Genomic DNA, 17078 nt, shown 5'->3' with positions numbered 1-17078 from the left:
AAAATATTATATCCAGTAATTTTAACTATACGAGTGTGACAAATTATTAATTTCTAATAGCTTTCTCCACTTCATGACAGGATTTGTTCAACTATAAAAGTAAATAATTCAACACAATACTCATATTTTCTGTACATACTTAAAAGAGTTGCTGCTCCGACCGTTCATGCGCGGATCTCTCTGCGGCCAGTTGAAACTCAGTATGATCCCTGCAGCTTCTGAAGTTCCCAGCGCAGCACACACAGCAAAAGAGAGATGTCCGCTTCGTAATATTTGGCAGAAAGACTCCAAAACTAACCGTTAATTCTATCCTGGATAACTTCCCAGGTTTTCTGTATATCAGTTAGTTTGAGGTAAATTGTGAGAACATAACTTTATTTAGGAAAATGCACCTTGCCAGCACAATATAAACTAAGACATGTGCTACAAGGACATTTTGAAGTAATAATAATGGAGGTTCAAATTACTAAATACATTTGCAAGTATTCCAATTACCAAAAAGCAACTTATACAGTAAACCTGAGACCCCCGAGAAGTCTGGTGATAGTTGATTTGTTGTATAGATGTATTTATGAGTTCATTCATTTTCCTTGGCCCTATGTATGATTCTAATTCTGTATGATTCTAATTCCGTATGAATCTAAAATACAAACTGCACTTCAGGGGCTCAAGCACAGGTGTAAATACTGAAATGAACAATGGCTGAATTTCATTGAGCTGCTTTGGGTTCAGGGTTTCACTGAGCATGCTGGCTCACTGTCACCCCTTGGGACACTCGGATACAACAGAGCCACTGTAAATTTTATTGGAGCATCTGTGGTTTTCCTATTATGACAATTCAAAATGTGTGTTTTGCAAAAGGCCTGTCTTAGCTCCGCCCCTGCCCAACTCCTTTGACGCTGACCATTTAAATGTTGTTACCCTCATTAAATGTTGATTCAAACCTGTTTAAAAAAAAAAAAAAAAGTCAGCCAGCAGTGTAAAAAACAAAACAGGAAAAACTTTTAATCAAGCAAGCTCACAGTTACAGGCTATGTTTGTGTGATAAGGGGAAGTTGCCACATTGATGTTGGTGACGTGGTGATGTATGCATTTTCAAAACATAAGTTTTACCACAAGAAAATCCTCCTCCTGTGTTTACTGTATGCCACAGGCAGAATGTCCTTTGACCAAAAACATGCCTCTATTGTCAAAGAGGTACCTGCCTCTGGTCTCAGTGCATGAAACAAAGAACTGACATGTGAAACATACTGAAAAAAAAATGACAAGAGCTAAACAAAAGCTTAAGATCATTATTATGAAGACTTTCTTTCCTGGTATGAAATCAAATCAGAAATGTACAACAAAACTGGGAGAATCAGACCAAGGAAATTTATCAGGTGAGGGATTATCTGCTTCTGTGAAAATAAAGTCTTTGTTTTGAACATGTTCATGCAGTTTGCCGATTGAGACACCGGACTCCTTCCCAAAGCATGTTACTTCTAGAGCAATGAGACAAACAACTATTTTTTCACCTTTTCCAAAATATTAATGATAATAATTATAATAACTCACACATGCGCACACACAATCATACTTTCCAAACCAACTTCTTCACACACAAGGTTTGAGCCAGTTGGTGCTTACGAGCAAAGTCAAGGAGCAGGACTGCATGTGATGTGGGAATCATGATGGGTTAAAAAAAAAAAAAAAAAGGTGATTTGTGAAGCAGACCAGGGGGGATGCTGGGATGATAGCATGAAGGTAACATGGATAGGCTTGGTTACCTACAACGTCCCAATCCATCAATTGAAATTACATTACATATCCTCCACCCAGCTACTTCTCCACTGCAGTTAATCCACACACACACACCCACTTCCACCCTTCTCTCCATTGCTCGTTTCCTCTCCCTGTCATCACTGCACAGCCTGTTCGTTGGCAGTGCTACCAGAGTCCTGAGGTTTCATCACATCAGGGAGTTCTGGGGGGCTGGAGAAGGCCTCGATGTGCAGCTGTTCGAACATCTCATCTGTAGGGCAGGGGAGACGAGGAAACATTAGCTCTGTCGGCATGTGGCTACATCAGTCATGTCAAAAAGTTGCTGCAGTGAACACTAACTGTGGCAAGTCTTTCTGAGTGGATGCTCCAAAGCTTGAAATGAAGAACTAGTAAGAATACACTCCTAAAAACAGTGAATCATATTTCAACCACATTCACAGATGATCTGAAGGTCAATTCAAATCTAATTTCTTGAGATTTGCCTCAGACTCACATTAAATTTAAAATGGGACATATTGACCTTCTTTGCCTCCTGTGTTGTCTTGTGCTTTGTAAACTTGTGTGCAATCTAAAGACAAATTACAGAACAGCCGAAATAGCCATGGCTTCAAGCCACACTCAAGATTTCGCAGCATAGCTCAATAGTCATACAAGGACAAATGCAACACAGACAAAAAAATAAAAATAAAAAAACATTTTTAGATGCATCACTATGTTTAAGTTTAGGTGGTGGACTCGTCTTAGGTTATGCATTCTCTTTATTCTATTTCCATCCTAATTTTTTAACATATTCTTATGATTAACATGTGGGTTTTGTTGTCCATCTCATTTCACATTATTTATGGCATTCCATCCCTGGTTTTATTCGTCTTTATCTTGTTGTTAATGTGAAGCACTTGGTGAATGTAATTTCTTTGTTGGAAAGCACTTTGAGCTGCATTTCTTGTATGAAAGACACAATACAAATGTATCTTCTTCTCATTATTATTCATTTATCATTATTATTAAAGAACTTACCAAACTTACACAGCCAGAAAGTTAATTAGCATTGTGCAGCATAAAAGAAAATCCCTGACTGAAGTCGACAAGGCAACATTGAGGTGTAGAGAGTAAAATTGCATTATTTAATAAACAAATACCTCCTAGACAGCACTGAACACCATAGATTGAGATTTAACATTGCGAGAGAATGGTTGAGTTACAGTAGTTTATAATCTGTAATCTAATGACATAATTACTCCCACAGCACCCAAATACACATCTTTAGGGTCTAAATGAGACTGATGCAGATTAACTATCACACAGTACAAACAGTTGGCATATATCTTGAAAATATTTAACAACATTTAACAATTTAAGTGACAAATTAAGTCTAAAACAAGGCTTATAGAACAATTCCAAACTGAGAAAGGCATAAAAACTTTCAAGAAAGCAGACAGGAAATACTTGAGTTTTCTAGAGAATCACAAACAACATAAACTGAACGTACCATTAATGCGGAAGGCCAGACCAACTGTAGCTGGGGCTTGAGGTCTGGCAGTCTGGTTGGTGAAACCACAGTCACCAAGAGTTTTGCTGTCCTCTAGCAACTGGTCATCCTTGAAACAAAAGAAGAAACTGTCACAGAATCCCCTAATGGCCTCAACATGTATTAATTTGCCTGTGTGAATATCAAGACATTTCCAGAGTAGATTTTAGTCACTGCGACCAGTTACGTGCCAATAAGAGTGCTTAAATAAATTACAGCATGCATTTGACAGACTTAATGAGATGATACTGGTATAACTGGCTGTAAACTCACTTTGTAGAGCCTCTGGTCTTCAGGCGTTCTCTTAAGAATTCCTTCAACAATGCGCTTCAGCTCATAGACAGTGGTGGACTCCTTGGCATCTGTGAAGATTGTGGTCTTGTGACGCCGGATCATTAAGAACACGTCCTGATGGAAAGTGGGCACAGAATTATATGTTAAAAAATCTGTGTCAAAAGCCAACTTGACTTGTTCTATCCTGAAGTGTTTGATGTTAATTCTGATCCCAATTTAGGATGGGATCAAACAGGATAGATGTTTCTGTGGCTCAGGTAATAATAAGGTAATCAGGTAGACTACCAAAAACCTCTATATTTGACAAGACATTTCAGTAGGCCATGTAAGTCGGTTATAGGTGTCCATCTGGCACCTGTTTATAACATCTTACTAACCACTATTGTTAGTTGAATTTCCATGAAATGATTCGCTAAGTCTTAGTTGGTTGTTTTGCCAATGTGTCAAGCAAGTTTTTTCCGGGTACGGAAGAATTCACAGTACTGACATTAAACTGATTCATTAGCTAGCAACAAAAGTGAGCAGTGGCAAGCAGACGTACATTTATGATAACGTGAAATTAGCCAACACGAAACAGCCATCAGATTTTTGAGCCAACATTAGGCCTGTCAGTTAAAAGAACAGACACCGTAGGTTTGACAATTACATTATATGATTTGACTTGCCCAGCTGGTTTAGTTGGCTAACGTTAGCTACATCACTTCCAAGGTTAGCCAAGCAAAGATAAGTTACCTCGCTAGCTACACCTCTCGTTACAGAAGGCGAAGCTAACATAGCAAACTTAGCGTTAGCTGCTTAGCCAAAACAAAACTGAAATTAACATTTCTACACCCGACAGTACCGTTTGTCGTGATAGCGCTAATACCGTTTAACAACGAGCCCAACATGAAGTCAGTGCTCCTATCTATTCATGAATCTCACAAAACGATCGATAATAATAAAGTTACCATTTCAAGTGGTCAGCTAGCTAGCCAGTTGCGCCAGCCCTGTGTTGTGCAGCAGAACCCCAGACTGCACCGCGTACGGATATTGCGCAATCCAGATAAGCACTCTGTATTCACGTAAGGCAGGTACGCAACACTGCGTATATTTTTCAGAATTTGGCGCGAGGTAGTTAAATGTTTGAAGGGTGTACGCGCAGTTTGATTTGGCTACAGCGAGTATCCGAAACCCACTGTTTGGAAGACTGGAAGACGTCAATACTAGATTATGGTATGTGACAGTGTTACTTGATTGTATTTTACCTAATGCCGACCTGTCAGTTACAGTACATTACAGTTGACTGTAAATTAGCTAGCTAGCTACGTTAGGTGTTGTTGTGTTGTTGACTGGGTCCGCCCTTACCCTGGTTAATGTTAGCCAAAATGTGTTTTGTGGAGGTGACATTTGTCAGTGATGGCAAAGAATGAACAATGCTAACATACGGCTTGGAATAATGTTAACGCTAGCCAAAGCTATTTCAACAAAGTAGTGTTAACTGCAATAAACATTACAGTTGAAGAATGACGTTATCAAACGTGTAGCGTATGCTCAGCCGACGTAGCTAACGTTACGCTAACGTTACATTCAGCAGGTGTTCAAACTGTTAACGCCAGGCGTAAGAGGTTTTATCGATACTGATATCAGAGAACCTGTCAAGCAGGATGTTCAGGATCTCAGATCCTCTCAGTTTTAGATCAGCAAGGTTCTGTCCATCAGTAGAAAAGGGCACATTGAGTGTGCACAGGCAGTGCAAAAATGGCATTTGGCACATTCATATCAACTGTAAGTTGTAAACAAAAGTTTTCTTTTCAATGTTGCAGGTCACTGTCTTCAAAGAAAGGAACTGAAAAAGTCCCTACATAATGTCAGTGGCAGTAGAAACCACAGTGTCCAGGGTGTCTCTCCCCCTTCCCACCCACTTCTCCCATGCAGAGCGATCCTTCTCCCTCAAAAAGCGCCGTCTCCCTTTTTCCTCGTCGTCTATTTCCAGCTCATCATACTCTTCGCCTGCCAGGCTCTCACATTCTCTGCCCCCACTGCCACCTTCCAAGGGATGTCCCCCTCTCAGTAGGATGTTCCCCCAGCATCCATCCCCCTGGACACCCCTGTCTGGTTCCCTTAGTACGTCTCCCCCTCCAAATTCTGTGTATGATCCCAGCAAACAGCAGTCCTATTTTAATCAGTGCTTCACGAATTTGGGCCTGCTGGGAAGAGGATCCTTCGGAGAGGTCTACAAGGTGAGCAAGACAAAAAAAAATTAAGGCACTTAAAATTAGAGCGACATGAAGGACTGTGTTGGGTGAGAATTATAGTCTCTAATATGAAGATTGGAAATTGAATCTAATTTGAAAATATATGACAAGCTAATAGGCAGTGCATATGATCTCTTCCTTCCTTTTCTTGTGTTTTTATATATATAAAAAAAACTTGACTGTGGGAACATCTGTTTTCTGGTTTTGTAATGGGAAAGCTCACCATCCAAATTTAGATATCTCTGTAAATCATATTTTCTCACTATGAGCAGGATTATCTTCTGGAGATTCCCCAATAGAAGACAAGATTTGCATTTTTTTATTATTTTTTTATTTATTTATTTTTTTGTAGGTACAAAGCAACCGGGACGGCCACCAGTATGCAGTCAAGCGCTCTGCTCATCGCTTCAGGGGCAACCGTGAGAGGAACCGGAGTGTGAGGGAAGCCAGGAACCACGAGCGCCTGTGTCCTCATCCTCATATCCTGCATTTTGTGGCAGCCTGGGAGGAGTGTGGCCGACTGTACATTCAGACAGAACTGTGTAGTACCAGCTTGCTGCTCCATGCTGAGAGCCAGCCTCCTGGCCCAGGTCGGTCTAACAGAGATGATGAAATCTATTCATATTAGCCATGGTATTTTGCTGCATGTAATGTATCCCCCTTTGCTCCAGAAAATTCTCAAATCCTCAGACATACTAACTTGGCTTTTATTTTTGAAAAATTAAATCCAGATGAGTCTGCAGCATGGGCCTACCTGTGCGACCTCCTTTCAGCACTACAACACTTACACTCTCATGGTTTTGTGCATCTGGACCTCAAGCCTGCTAATGTCCTTATGACTGAGTCTGGACGTCTCAAGCTTGGAGACTTCGGGCTTCTGCTCGACCTCAAACAAAACAGTACAGAGCCTGTAGAGGGGAAAGTGAAAGAGGATGTCCAGGAGGGAGATCCCAGATACATGGCCCCTGAGCTGCTCCGTGGGGAGTATGGACCTGCTGCAGATGTTTTCAGGTATGAACACCATAAATGATAAAATGTAATGATATTCTAAAATATGTAACTCATTGATCTGACTTAAATTGGAGCCTAAATATTGTTGAATCATTTTCATTTAGTTTGGGTGTTTCTATTCTGGAGCTTGCCTGTAATATTGAAGTTCCAAATGGAGGAGAGGGCTGGCAACAGCTCAGACAAGGCTGCCTTCCCTCAGAGCTGACCAGCAGTAAGATCCACTTTCTTTCCAGTTTGCATAGATTGTCCCATTGTCTTTATTCAGATGACTTATGTTCGTACTATTTCTGTGTTTGCAGGCCTGTCAGCTGAGCTTCAGACAGTACTTCGGATGATGCTGGCCCCAGAACCGTCGGACAGGCCGACAGTCTCTAAGCTTCTTGCACTCCCCCCTGTTTGGAAACACAGGTGGAAAAGGCGCATCTATCTATTGGTCGCTGAGACCACACTGAAACTGGTCTCCCTCTGTCAGGTAATGAATGTGTCTAATAAACCTTTTAATCCTCAATGTTTGGAGTTTGGTTTTAAATGATTAAATGTGTTAAACGTGTAGCCCTGCAAAGACCAACACTAACGTGTTCATGATCAGAATCCCTTACCAAGTCAGCAACCAATTAAATAAAGTGATATTCAAAATGTAATACTTGGATGCAACATTTTTATATTTTTCTGATCTTTTCCTCATAGTTGGTGGTGTGCTTTGGGTGTAGACTCTTGTCTTCCCTTCACTTGTCCTCTCTCCCTCATTGGACAAAGCCAGTGCCCTGCACTCCTCCCAAGGATAGCTGGGACAGGGACTTAACCCTGCCCCTCAGTGCCATGCATGCTGACTCAGATAGCCCAGTGGATGATGCAGTGTTTGTGTTGGATCCCACAGACTCGGAGCTTTCCCCAACTTTCTCAAACAGGTAGAGAATCATTTTCTCTCTTTACTCCAAAGGCACAAAAGAGAACTCTTTACTTCACCGGGTTACTTGAGTATATAAGAATTCGTAACTTAATTTTATGCCTTGGAAATGTCTGTCTTGTGTGAATATTCAGCAACAGCAATGTAAAGAAATGGTTGCTGGTACACTTCCTTTGCCTTGAGCTGAAGTTCTATGTCTGTCAAATCCCCTGCTTCATGTTTTACATTTCGTCCACAGGGTCAAATCAAGATTGTCTATGGAAAGCACATCCACACCTCTCCCAGGTTCACAGACACACAGTCATCGAAGTCCCTACCACACACCCACTCACTCAAATCTGGGTGATTGGTCCTCCTGTAACTTAGCGCAGACCCCCTCCAGTATCCACTCAAATGGTTCCTGCCACACACTGACACCTAGTGCGAGCCCCATGCACACAGAGCTCCATGCAGACATCACAAATGAAAACTCCACACGCAGCCGATACTCTTCATCCGCCAAGTCCTCGCAGCGACGTGGTCGCAGCTGCATCCAGGTGGAGGAGGCTTTACTCCGACCCAACTTTGAACCAAAGAACCTGCTCAGTCTTTTTGAGGAAACAACTCCATGAGCACAATACTGCCAGTTTACATTCAGGAGCAGGGTTATTTCACTTTAAAATGTAAATTGAAGAGGACCTTATGTAAGAATGTAACAAGTTCACTACTTAGTTTGTATGAACAGCTTTTGCCATCTTTTATCGGTCCTACAGCAGCTTCTTGTATCGCAAAAAAAAAGAACAGTTTAGGTGAAAGGGTTGAATATGTAATCAGTCTTTAAAGCACTTTTTATGTTTGTGCAAATGCAATCTGTTGCTGAAATGACAAGTCATGATGTGTTGTTAAATAATTAGCTTGTTGTACTCTGAGTCATTTATCTCACGAGTTACAAAGGGAAATAAAAGGAGGAGGGAAACAAATCTACTTTTCTTATTGTGTTTTTAGTGTGTTAAGGGACTTTCTAAATGTAAGGATGGATGATGATGATGGTTCATGGCTGGGGGAGGAACCCTTTGGAAAGGTTATTTTCATTTTTTGAATCAGACTGCGGGATATAAACCACAAAAACGTATTAGATCAGCAATGAATCAATAGAGTATTTTAAGGGAGACCAATCTGACTCGGGACGTTTTAAGGTTGTTTTGCGTACTCACCAGTAGGTGGCAGTAACGCACCTCACGCTGGATGCCAGCCGCCCGTGAAACCCAGGAAGGAGATGGTGATGTGGGTGGTAATGTTTCGTGCACACAATGCACACGTTTATCGTGATATTTATTTGCCAAACCATTTTTGGTCTCGTTTATCGTGTGGAAAAGCCACATTTCTAGATGCTAAAGGGAGTCCCGGTCTGCCATGCCCTGAGGCAGGAATCCCAACCCAGCATCGAGTATCTGTACAAGCGTGAACATTGTAAACAATGAGCGTTTTCATCTGGATCACTATCAGATAATCTGGGATTCATCAAAGACCGCGACAGTATTTGACGGGATCACGTTGGGGTCAAGGTATGCTGCTTTCCTTTTGGTTAAAACTGGTAATAGAAATATTATAATACTGAGGATCCCGTCTGTTTTAGCCTATTTAATGGTGAGATAGTGTTTTGGTTTTTTTTCTAATCCATTGGTATGCTGTTGTGAAAATCTGTATTTGTGCAGTGATATAGCGATAACAAAAAATAAATGATCATTTGCCAGTTGGTAGGTATAGATCTGTATGGGCAAACTCAAGTCATCATGAGTGTCAATAGCAGGTTGCTCCTGCAAAGGTCCATGAAGTGAGCACACTGATCAATACCTATTCTTCATCAATCTATAAAGATGTCCAAAATTGAGCGTCTGAATGCCCGAGTGGAAAAGCTGCTGTCGAAAGCTGTGCAGGAGGTTCTGGAGGTGGTGAAAGAGACTGTGTCAGAGTACCAGGAGAAAACTGCCAGAACACAGAGAGAGAACCAGAGTCTGAAGAGGAGGCTACAGGAGCTCCAGGATAAGTTCAAACTGGAAAGCAATGGTGAGACAATACTGAAATGTTGTCCAGAAATGTTAAAACGTCTTAATAAAAAATGTCCTTTTTTTGTGCTTCGTCACCTTTGTTGTTGTGCAGGAATTGTTTCCCCAGATGCAGAGCTGCATCTCACGGAGCAGAGACAGAAACAAGAGCTGGAAGAGGACATTGAACTCATCCCCTCTAACAAGGACACTGCAGCAATTTGTCCCTCTTATTCATTTGAAGACCTTGACTGTGACGCATCCATCTCATCATTAGCCAGCCCCTGTCTCTCCCCTAGAGCTACATCGGCAGCACATTTAGGTGGCGATAACTTGAACAATCCAAGAACTCTTAAGACGGAGACTGATGATGGATTGTCGGCACCAATTTTAAATCATACTGTCACTGCAGTCCCAAGCACTGAAAATGATCAGAAAATGAAAGTAGAGCATACATCAGATGAAGATGCCATGCACACCACAAATTATTTTTATGATAATGTCGGTACAAGGGCTACACCCTTACACAGACCACACCTAGAACTTCGTCAGGTGAATCCAGGACTCTACAATGAGTCCGGAGTTGTCTTCAGTCTCGACCAAAATAGCATAGAAGAGCCATTGTCTCGAAGATGCGGCAGTACAAACACTGTTGGTGCAGAAAAACAACACGCCAGTCAAGCAAACACAAAAGCGGGCGATTCAGGCTCGAGAGCGTTCCAGAGAAATGTCCGGAAGCACTACTGCTGCTCGCTCTGTGGTCGCACCTTCAGACACGCAGGCGACTACAAGAAGCACAACAGGGTACACACGGGGGAGAAGCCGTACTGCTGCTCTGTGTGCGGCAAACGGTTCAGCCAGTCGGGCTACCTGACGGTGCACCTGCGCTACCACACGGGAGAGAAGCCGTTTGGCTGCAGTCACTGTGGCAAAAGTTTTAGTCACTCAAGTAACATGAAGAAACACCAGCAAACTCACCTGTGAGGCTGCTGGTGTGGTTCAGCTGATAGAGCCAGATGTCACTGAGCTAACAGAAATAGTCACCAAATTTAAAGGACCAGCGTGTAGGATTTAGTGGCATCTAGTGGTGAGGTTGCAGACTGCAGCCAACTGAATACTCCTCCCCTCACCCTCCCCTACGTTGGCTGCTAAAAACAGCACAACTTTCACACTGATGTATCTGAAAATGCTAGAAATAGAAATAAGTCACCCTCTGTGAGCATTCATGTGGAGGTCAGCTGAGTGTGTCGCAATGTAGAAGATGATGTAACTTCAAGAGTGGAAAAGTAATGGTGCCTTCTTTTATCAAAACAGGAAGCCCGTGTCATCTTTCAAGTATGAAGCACAGTCGAATGATCCCCTCTGTTCCTGCTGTACTGTCGTTTGTCAGATGTTTAGAGATTTGTTTACTGTGGTACTCAATGCAGAAGTTCTTGTGTGGACCTCCGCCATTTCAAAATCAAATAAACGTATTTGATACTTCTTTACGGTGGAGTGGTCTGCCTGCATGATCCCTTCACAGTGATCCTGTCTGAATCACCACAGCTAAAGTAAGCAAAGCATTGAGAAAACTGCAGCCTGCTTGATGAAACTTCGCAGTGTGAGTCAGGGAATTGCAAAGTACTGAACCCATGATGGTCCCAGTGTGGTTTTAAAGTCAATCTGTCTCTTGACAAATTAGTTATCGAAGATTAAATGAATTGCAGATGTCAGAGAGGAGTGTAATTAATAGTAAATCTGCCTTCAGAGAATCCATGTCGGCGTGTGAATAAATTAATAATTGATCTCTGACTCTTTAAATGAGGCTGGGCATATATAAAATAAGACATCCCCTACAAATAATACAGGTCCAGCTGAGACAAAGTGGAAACATTGCAAGATGTGGAGTCCCTCTAAAGTTTTATGTGAACTGCATAGAAACCAGAGTTTCCTAAACTGGAAGACCAGAAGCTCAACTCCAAAGGCTTAATTGGCCTTTGAGGCTGCAAAACTGCAGCAGTGACGTACAGAAGTACAGTTTAGCTTGTCAAAGTTTTGTATTTTTACCTTCAGCGTAATCTTTTTGAGTCGCCTCCATCCCTCAACATGTAATGGACCAGGGTGTATGATTTCAGGGGATTTATTGGCAGGATAATGGCATAAATGGAGTATCATATTTGGAAGTATGTTTTTTATATGTGTAAAATCACCTGAAAATGAGCATTGTTGTGTTTTTGTTGCCTTACAATGAGCTGCTTGTTAGCAGAGCTTTGAACCAGCACCATGCATCCATTGTATGTGTCTGTGTGTCTGCTGTAGACAGATATGGGCTACTGAACTGGACTGCTTTACATTACATAAATGTTGTGATGCTGCAAAAACTACACTGTAGCTGAGATTTGGTTTTGATAATCACTGCACCATATTTGAGCAGCTTACTGTGTACCTATCCTTGTCAGTGAAGGCAAATAATATTACAGCACCTTATTACATTGCTTTTCAGAGGGCGTGATGAAACATCCTTTCCAACACCTGGAAGGCATTTTGCAATTCCAAAACTACTTCCCATCCTTCCCAACCGGATGTAACATGTTTAAGCTTTATGCTGGGTTTAAAGGACTGCCTGCTTAACCTGATTCGTCACATCCTACTCCATAGGCCAGCTACAGGACACACTGCCACAAGACTGTGATGCAACAGATTTAACAACTTAGATTTTTCCATTTATTCAGGGTTTTTTTTTTTCATATCGTGTGTGTACTGTAAGTTTCAAGTATGTGGTTCTGGGAAAAAGTAAAGCTGGAAAGATCTGTCTGCTCTCCACCTACAGTACAGAAAGATCCTTCCCAATGAGTATACCAAGTTTCCACGACACATAAAGTACCCAGGCTCATGTCGACAGCCAGACTGGCAGTGAGTAATACGACCCTAACCCTAACCATTACACCCCCTCTGCTACAGCATAGTCAATGTCATCATCATCTGCTTCTCCACTGTTAGCCCAACATCCTATAAGAATTCCAAGTGAAAAAATGGTATCCAGAGGTTAAACACCATTGCCATAATGTGCCTGCCCTCCTTGTGGTAAATAAAAAAGACCTATGTGATGATGTGAAGGTCCAGGAGAAGCCGAGAGAGCTGTAGCAGACCCCCAACAGCAGGGAACAATGATGGCAACGCTTTTACAGGCTCCTAAATATCTTGAGTGTGTTTCAGTCAGCCAGGATGGACTGGATGAAGTGTTCTTTTTCTGCCATTCAACCACCAAGAAACCCAATGTACTCCTGTAATGTAAGGCTGCATTTCCTGTAAATTATATCATTTTGATGTAGTTAAGTCCATTTTTCTTTTTGCATTCCAGTATGTTTCTTTATGTCTGTGTGGTTTAAAATGCTGGTATGAGAATATCATGTATGTACTTTTGGATACTTACAAGTAAATTCTGGAGTAGCATCCCACTTGCTATCATAGTTAAATTTTTGTTATTCCTTATATCCACAAGGGGTAATGTTCAATCACAATTTAATATGGAAATAGTAATGTTGTTCTCTGCTGTTGAATAAAGCGTGAAATTTCAGTTTCAACCAATTAGTTGTGGTGCATTTCATTGGCTGTATGATGTCACAGGACAGTAAAATGAATAAGGAATAGTTAATGTGAGACAGAGGTGTACAAATTAATAAAGACATTCAGCTCATACTTTTATTTTGAAAAACCATCTCACATCGGGCGTGATTTAGGTTCTACTTCCGGGTGTTCAGCGTTGTTATGTCTTGCCTGATTTGTGCTTTGTAACAGTGTGTTAGCAGTTTTTATTTTTTACCCAGTTGGCTGAAAATTAATTCAGAGGAAACGTCTCGCTAAAATAGTCGCCGCATGGCGAGTTTGTTGGAATTTTAATAGGGAAAACGATACCGGACGGAGTTAGCTAATGTAGCTAACGTTTGCTATCCACATTACACTATATTCGCTAACTTCAACTTGCAGGTACAGCAGCTCTGAACACGCTTAGCAAATGAACTGACCTCAGCTTAACTGTGGTCATAAATTACGTGTTTGAAATATGTTTGCTTTGAAATGACTATCAAACCAGCCGTTAACTATTATATACGCTTAATGTTGAATATAACATTATCATAACTGACCAGAGTTTGTCTTAATTTAGAAAACATGACACTGATATTGATGTACAGCCTTATTGCAAATTACCTACAGAATCTCTCAGGACTGACTGTACCACCTAAATATCAAGCCAGACGATGTAGAAAGACTTAAAAGTTCAGGAAAAACTGGGCTCTACCCACAACAAAAATTCCCTATTAAGTTTAGCTTATTTGTTTATACTGAACGTCTTTCCTATTTTAAACATAATACGACAGGACGTGACTAGTTTACGATTAGGAACAGTTTCTGAAGCTTCCAAAGGGGGGGCCCATAGGCTGCCGATGAATGGACATATATATCAAAGAACTGATTATTTGTCACACAGTTGTATACATACCGCTCTCTTTGCAGAGGACTATGCATAAACTGTCCACAGTCATTTCTTACCCTGAGGTGACGTTTATTTCAGGATGTCTAAACTTGAACGTTTGAATGCTCGTGTGGCCAAGCTGCTGACTGAGGCGGTGCAGGAGGTTCTGGAGGTGGTGAAGGAGACGGTGTCAGAGTACCAGGAGAAAACTGCCAGAACACAGAGAGAGAACGAGAGCCTGAAGAGAAGACTGCAGGAGCTTCGGGACAAGATAAGGAGAGATGGTAAAGGTGGGTAACAAGTGTCATTTACTGTATCATTGTAGATGTTGCTGTCCTGTACTGTTCAAGTATTATTCATGAGTTACTCTGAGTGTAACACTTTTTTCTTTGGGTCTTAACTTTACAGTTGTTGTACAAACAAGTAGTCCATTACCCGAAGAACAAGAAGACACACAAAATCAAGAGCAGGATTTGGGACTCGCTTTGAGGCAGATCACAGAACTCCCTGTGACAGAGCAAAACCCGGTAGGCAGCCACAAACCACCTGACCATGACGTCAAGCAGGAATCCAAACAACAGGAGAACTACAATAACATTGAATCACAAGCTGAGTGCAACGTGGCACCAGCAGCAGAACATTGCCAAGCAAAATCAGAGGTGACACACGTCATTGAGGAGGCAGTGACAGTCCACACATCACACAGTCCAAACAGGGACATCAGTGCTGTCACATCCAATAATGCTTGCACCTCTGACTCCAGCACCTCACTTGGGGTAAACTTGGCTGTTATCAAAAGAGAGCCAGAACCAACAGACTGTACAACGTCCGAACCACCACGTCTCCAGGAACGATATAGTGGATGTGTGGATTTGAGCTGCAACTCGTCTTGTTACAACTCTGCTGAGACGCACAGGCCAGAAGTGAGTGCTGAACCTTGTGGACTTGTCTTTGTCCACTCGAATCACGGCGTACCTAAGAGGCATGCATTTGCAAAAACAAACAGGGCTGCATTTGACGGGAGAAAAATCAGGACAGAGCATTTCCAGAGAGATGACTCACACTCGTGTGTTGTTTGCGGAAAGACGTTCAGCAGGGTCGGGAACTTGAGAATCCACCAGCGTTGTCACACAGGGGAGAAGCCGTATGGCTGTATACAGTGTGGGAGGCGTTTTAGCCAGGCAGGAGACCTGAAAAAACACAAGAGGGTCCACACAGGGGAGAAACCTTATTACTGTAACCAGTGTGGAAAGAGCTTCAGCAGGGGGGAGAATCTGAAAAGACACCAGAAGATCCACATTGGAGAGATTTTACACTTACAGCAAGTGTGGAGGGAGCAGCAGCAATGATTAATATACTGGACTCACTGCAAATGAGCAAATTCAGCACACGTACTTTGTGAAGAATCTATGAAGGATCATTTTTGGTCTGTGCCCTTAGTTTGAGAAATAGTTGCAAGAAACAGTTGCTAAAGAACTCAAAGGAAGAGCTCAATGTTACCAGGAGTTACTTACTGCTCTGGTATGTGGCCAGTCATGTGTTACTTATGCTTGTCTTTTTGTCCCTCTGATCATGATGAAACAGGGCTGTAGAAGTAATCACTTAACCAAAGAGGCTGAAGCTTTACACATAGAGATGCACTAATATAAAGGCGTAGTATCAGTATCTGAATCGATACCTAATATTGTTTTTGGCTAACAAGATTAGCTTACTTATGTTAGTAGAACAACATAAAAAAGAAATATGCTTCAATGGTCCTGCACATTCAAGGTACATTCATACAGGTGATTTAAATTATTTTGGCTCATTAGAGCTCCTGTTGCACCTGTTAAGGCATCACATATTTGAGTTTTGTGTGCTTCACGTAAGCAGAGGTTTAATCAGCCAGAATAAGTGAAAACACTAGCAGGGGTGAACAGGCCTTTTAAGATGGACATGAGTAAATTGCAGATTTTATTAATTACCTCCAATTTTATTTAAATGCATAATATAACCTGTAATGTGTCAGACAGTATAGAAAGGTAACTTTAAGAGACGCTGCTTTCTTAAAAAAATAAAAAGTAATGAAAAAAAAAGCTCATATGGGTGCATCTCTACTTTGCTAAAAACCACTATTGTATTTGGTCCAAACAGGTTTATATCCAGTGAGCCTTTGGTCTAAAGAGCAGGTTTAAACTTTTCAAGTTGACAGTTTTATTTTGTGTAACACACATCCTTTGGTCATGTACAGAATGAGTTCTCTTATGTTAAGTAAGTAAATGCTGAAGACAATGATTGAAAGTTTTTAAAATATGAAAAGCATGATTGTCATTGAAATTGCCTGATTTTCATACAGATTGAAACTTGCTGAATGCTGGATGTGTTTATTGCAGATTTAGTTAGGATTAAAAACAGAAAAATAGAGTTTTGTGCAACAAAAGCAATAAATTATTCCCACCCCAAATGACTCAATGACTGACGTTTCAAGTTTTTCATCAGAGGACTTGTTAACGGCACTCAAGGGCTCATTGAAGTAGTCACAGGTGCAACCTGTCATGGTTTAATCAATTAAAAAGTAATAACAGAAAAAATCTCCTTACGCCCCTGTGTGGATTATTTACATAATGAGCTATTTGGATTCAGTAATACTAGAAGGCTACAATGTGTAAGAAATTATCACATGTGGCCACTTGACTTTACACATCAGATGTTAGGGATTTCCACAGAATGACCAATACATACCACTGACACACACCTACAGCTAAAAACTGCATGTCCACTGCATTTTACTGAGACAGCGGTTGACATGGTAACATCTGAGAAACCACGGGTCTTTGTATAAATTACATGTCAACTACTGGATGAAGCGTGACTGCACAGTATACAT

The 17078-nt window shown here is 41.3% G+C and overlaps 4 protein-coding genes across 5 annotated transcripts; 3 read left to right on the top strand and 1 right to left on the bottom strand.

The window, feature by feature from the left end:
- Positions 1 to 978: 978 nt before the first annotated feature.
- On the bottom strand, positions 979 to 4654 carry LOC121624971 (elongin-B-like). The gene is made up of 4 exons (XM_041962966.1): positions 4531 to 4654; positions 3563 to 3697; positions 3251 to 3359; positions 979 to 2011 (listed from the first exon to the last, which is right to left on the bottom strand). The coding sequence occupies exons 1-4, from the start codon at positions 4531 to 4533 to the stop codon at positions 1899 to 1901; spliced, it is 360 nt and encodes a 119-aa protein (XP_041818900.1). The 5' UTR covers positions 4534 to 4654; the 3' UTR covers positions 979 to 1898.
- A 33-nt stretch (positions 4655 to 4687) lies between these two features.
- On the top strand, positions 4688 to 8688 carry pkmyt1 (protein kinase, membrane associated tyrosine/threonine 1). The gene is made up of 8 exons (XM_041962920.1): positions 4688 to 4795; positions 5386 to 5802; positions 6170 to 6407; positions 6549 to 6828; positions 6933 to 7039; positions 7128 to 7300; positions 7516 to 7736; positions 7974 to 8688. Exons 2-8 carry the CDS (start codon positions 5428 to 5430, stop codon positions 8344 to 8346), a joined length of 1767 nt encoding a protein of 588 aa, XP_041818854.1. The 5' UTR covers positions 4688 to 4795; positions 5386 to 5427; the 3' UTR covers positions 8347 to 8688.
- Positions 8689 to 8999: 311 nt separating this feature from the next.
- Positions 9000 to 11394, top strand: LOC121625377 (zinc finger protein 271-like). 2 transcript variants are annotated; one of them, XM_041963464.1, is made up of 3 exons: positions 9000 to 9279; positions 9592 to 9781; positions 9875 to 11394. In XM_041963464.1, exons 2-3 carry the CDS (start codon positions 9592 to 9594, stop codon positions 10741 to 10743), a joined length of 1059 nt encoding a protein of 352 aa, XP_041819398.1. In that variant the 5' UTR covers positions 9000 to 9279; the 3' UTR covers positions 10744 to 11394. The 2 variants fall into 2 exon arrangements, with proteins under 2 accessions (XP_041819398.1, XP_041819397.1); XM_041963463.1 differs by having other exon boundaries at positions 9592 to 11394.
- Positions 11395 to 13504: 2110 nt separating this feature from the next.
- LOC121625378 (zinc finger protein 287-like) lies at positions 13505 to 16717 on the top strand. Its single transcript, XM_041963465.1, has 3 exons — positions 13505 to 13725; positions 14312 to 14502; positions 14621 to 16717. The coding sequence occupies exons 2-3, from the start codon at positions 14313 to 14315 to the stop codon at positions 15559 to 15561; spliced, it is 1131 nt and encodes a 376-aa protein (XP_041819399.1). The 5' UTR covers positions 13505 to 13725; position 14312; the 3' UTR covers positions 15562 to 16717.
- The last annotated feature ends 361 nt before the right edge of the window (positions 16718 to 17078 follow it).

This window comes from Chelmon rostratus, chromosome 21, assembly GCF_017976325.1.
Source record: "Chelmon rostratus isolate fCheRos1 chromosome 21, fCheRos1.pri, whole genome shotgun sequence".
Classification (NCBI taxonomy): Eukaryota; Metazoa; Chordata; class Actinopteri; order Chaetodontiformes; family Chaetodontidae; genus Chelmon; species Chelmon rostratus.
Note: the sequence above shows the minus strand (reverse complement) of the source record. Positions and strands in the feature narration are given on the sequence as shown.

Excerpts from the sequence above, each read along its gene's own strand:
- LOC121625378 (XM_041963465.1), top strand. The coding sequence starts at position 14,313 with ATGTCTAAACTTGAACGTTTGAATGCTCGTGTGGCCAAGCTGCTGACT. Across the intron at positions 14,503-14,620 it reads GATAAGGAGAGATGGTAAAG|TTGTTGTACAAACAAGTAGT; the intron begins GTGGGTAACAAG and ends TTAACTTTACAG.
- pkmyt1 (XM_041962920.1), top strand. The coding sequence starts at position 5,428 with ATGTCAGTGGCAGTAGAAACCACAGTGTCCAGGGTGTCTCTCCCCCTT. Across the intron at positions 6,829-6,932 it reads CCTGCTGCAGATGTTTTCAG|TTTGGGTGTTTCTATTCTGG; the intron begins GTATGAACACCA and ends ATTTTCATTTAG. Across the intron at positions 7,737-7,973 it reads TCCCCAACTTTCTCAAACAG|GGTCAAATCAAGATTGTCTA; the intron begins GTAGAGAATCAT and ends TTTCGTCCACAG.
- LOC121624971 (XM_041962966.1), bottom strand. Across the intron at positions 3,360-3,562 it reads AAGACCAGAGGCTCTACAAA|GATGACCAGTTGCTAGAGGA; the intron begins GTGAGTTTACAG and ends TTTTGTTTCAAG. Across the intron at positions 2,012-3,250 it reads TCTGGCCTTCCGCATTAATG|ATGAGATGTTCGAACAGCTG; the intron begins GTACGTTCAGTT and ends CCTGCCCTACAG.
- LOC121625377 (XM_041963463.1), top strand. The coding sequence starts at position 9,592 with ATGTCCAAAATTGAGCGTCTGAATGCCCGAGTGGAAAAGCTGCTGTCG.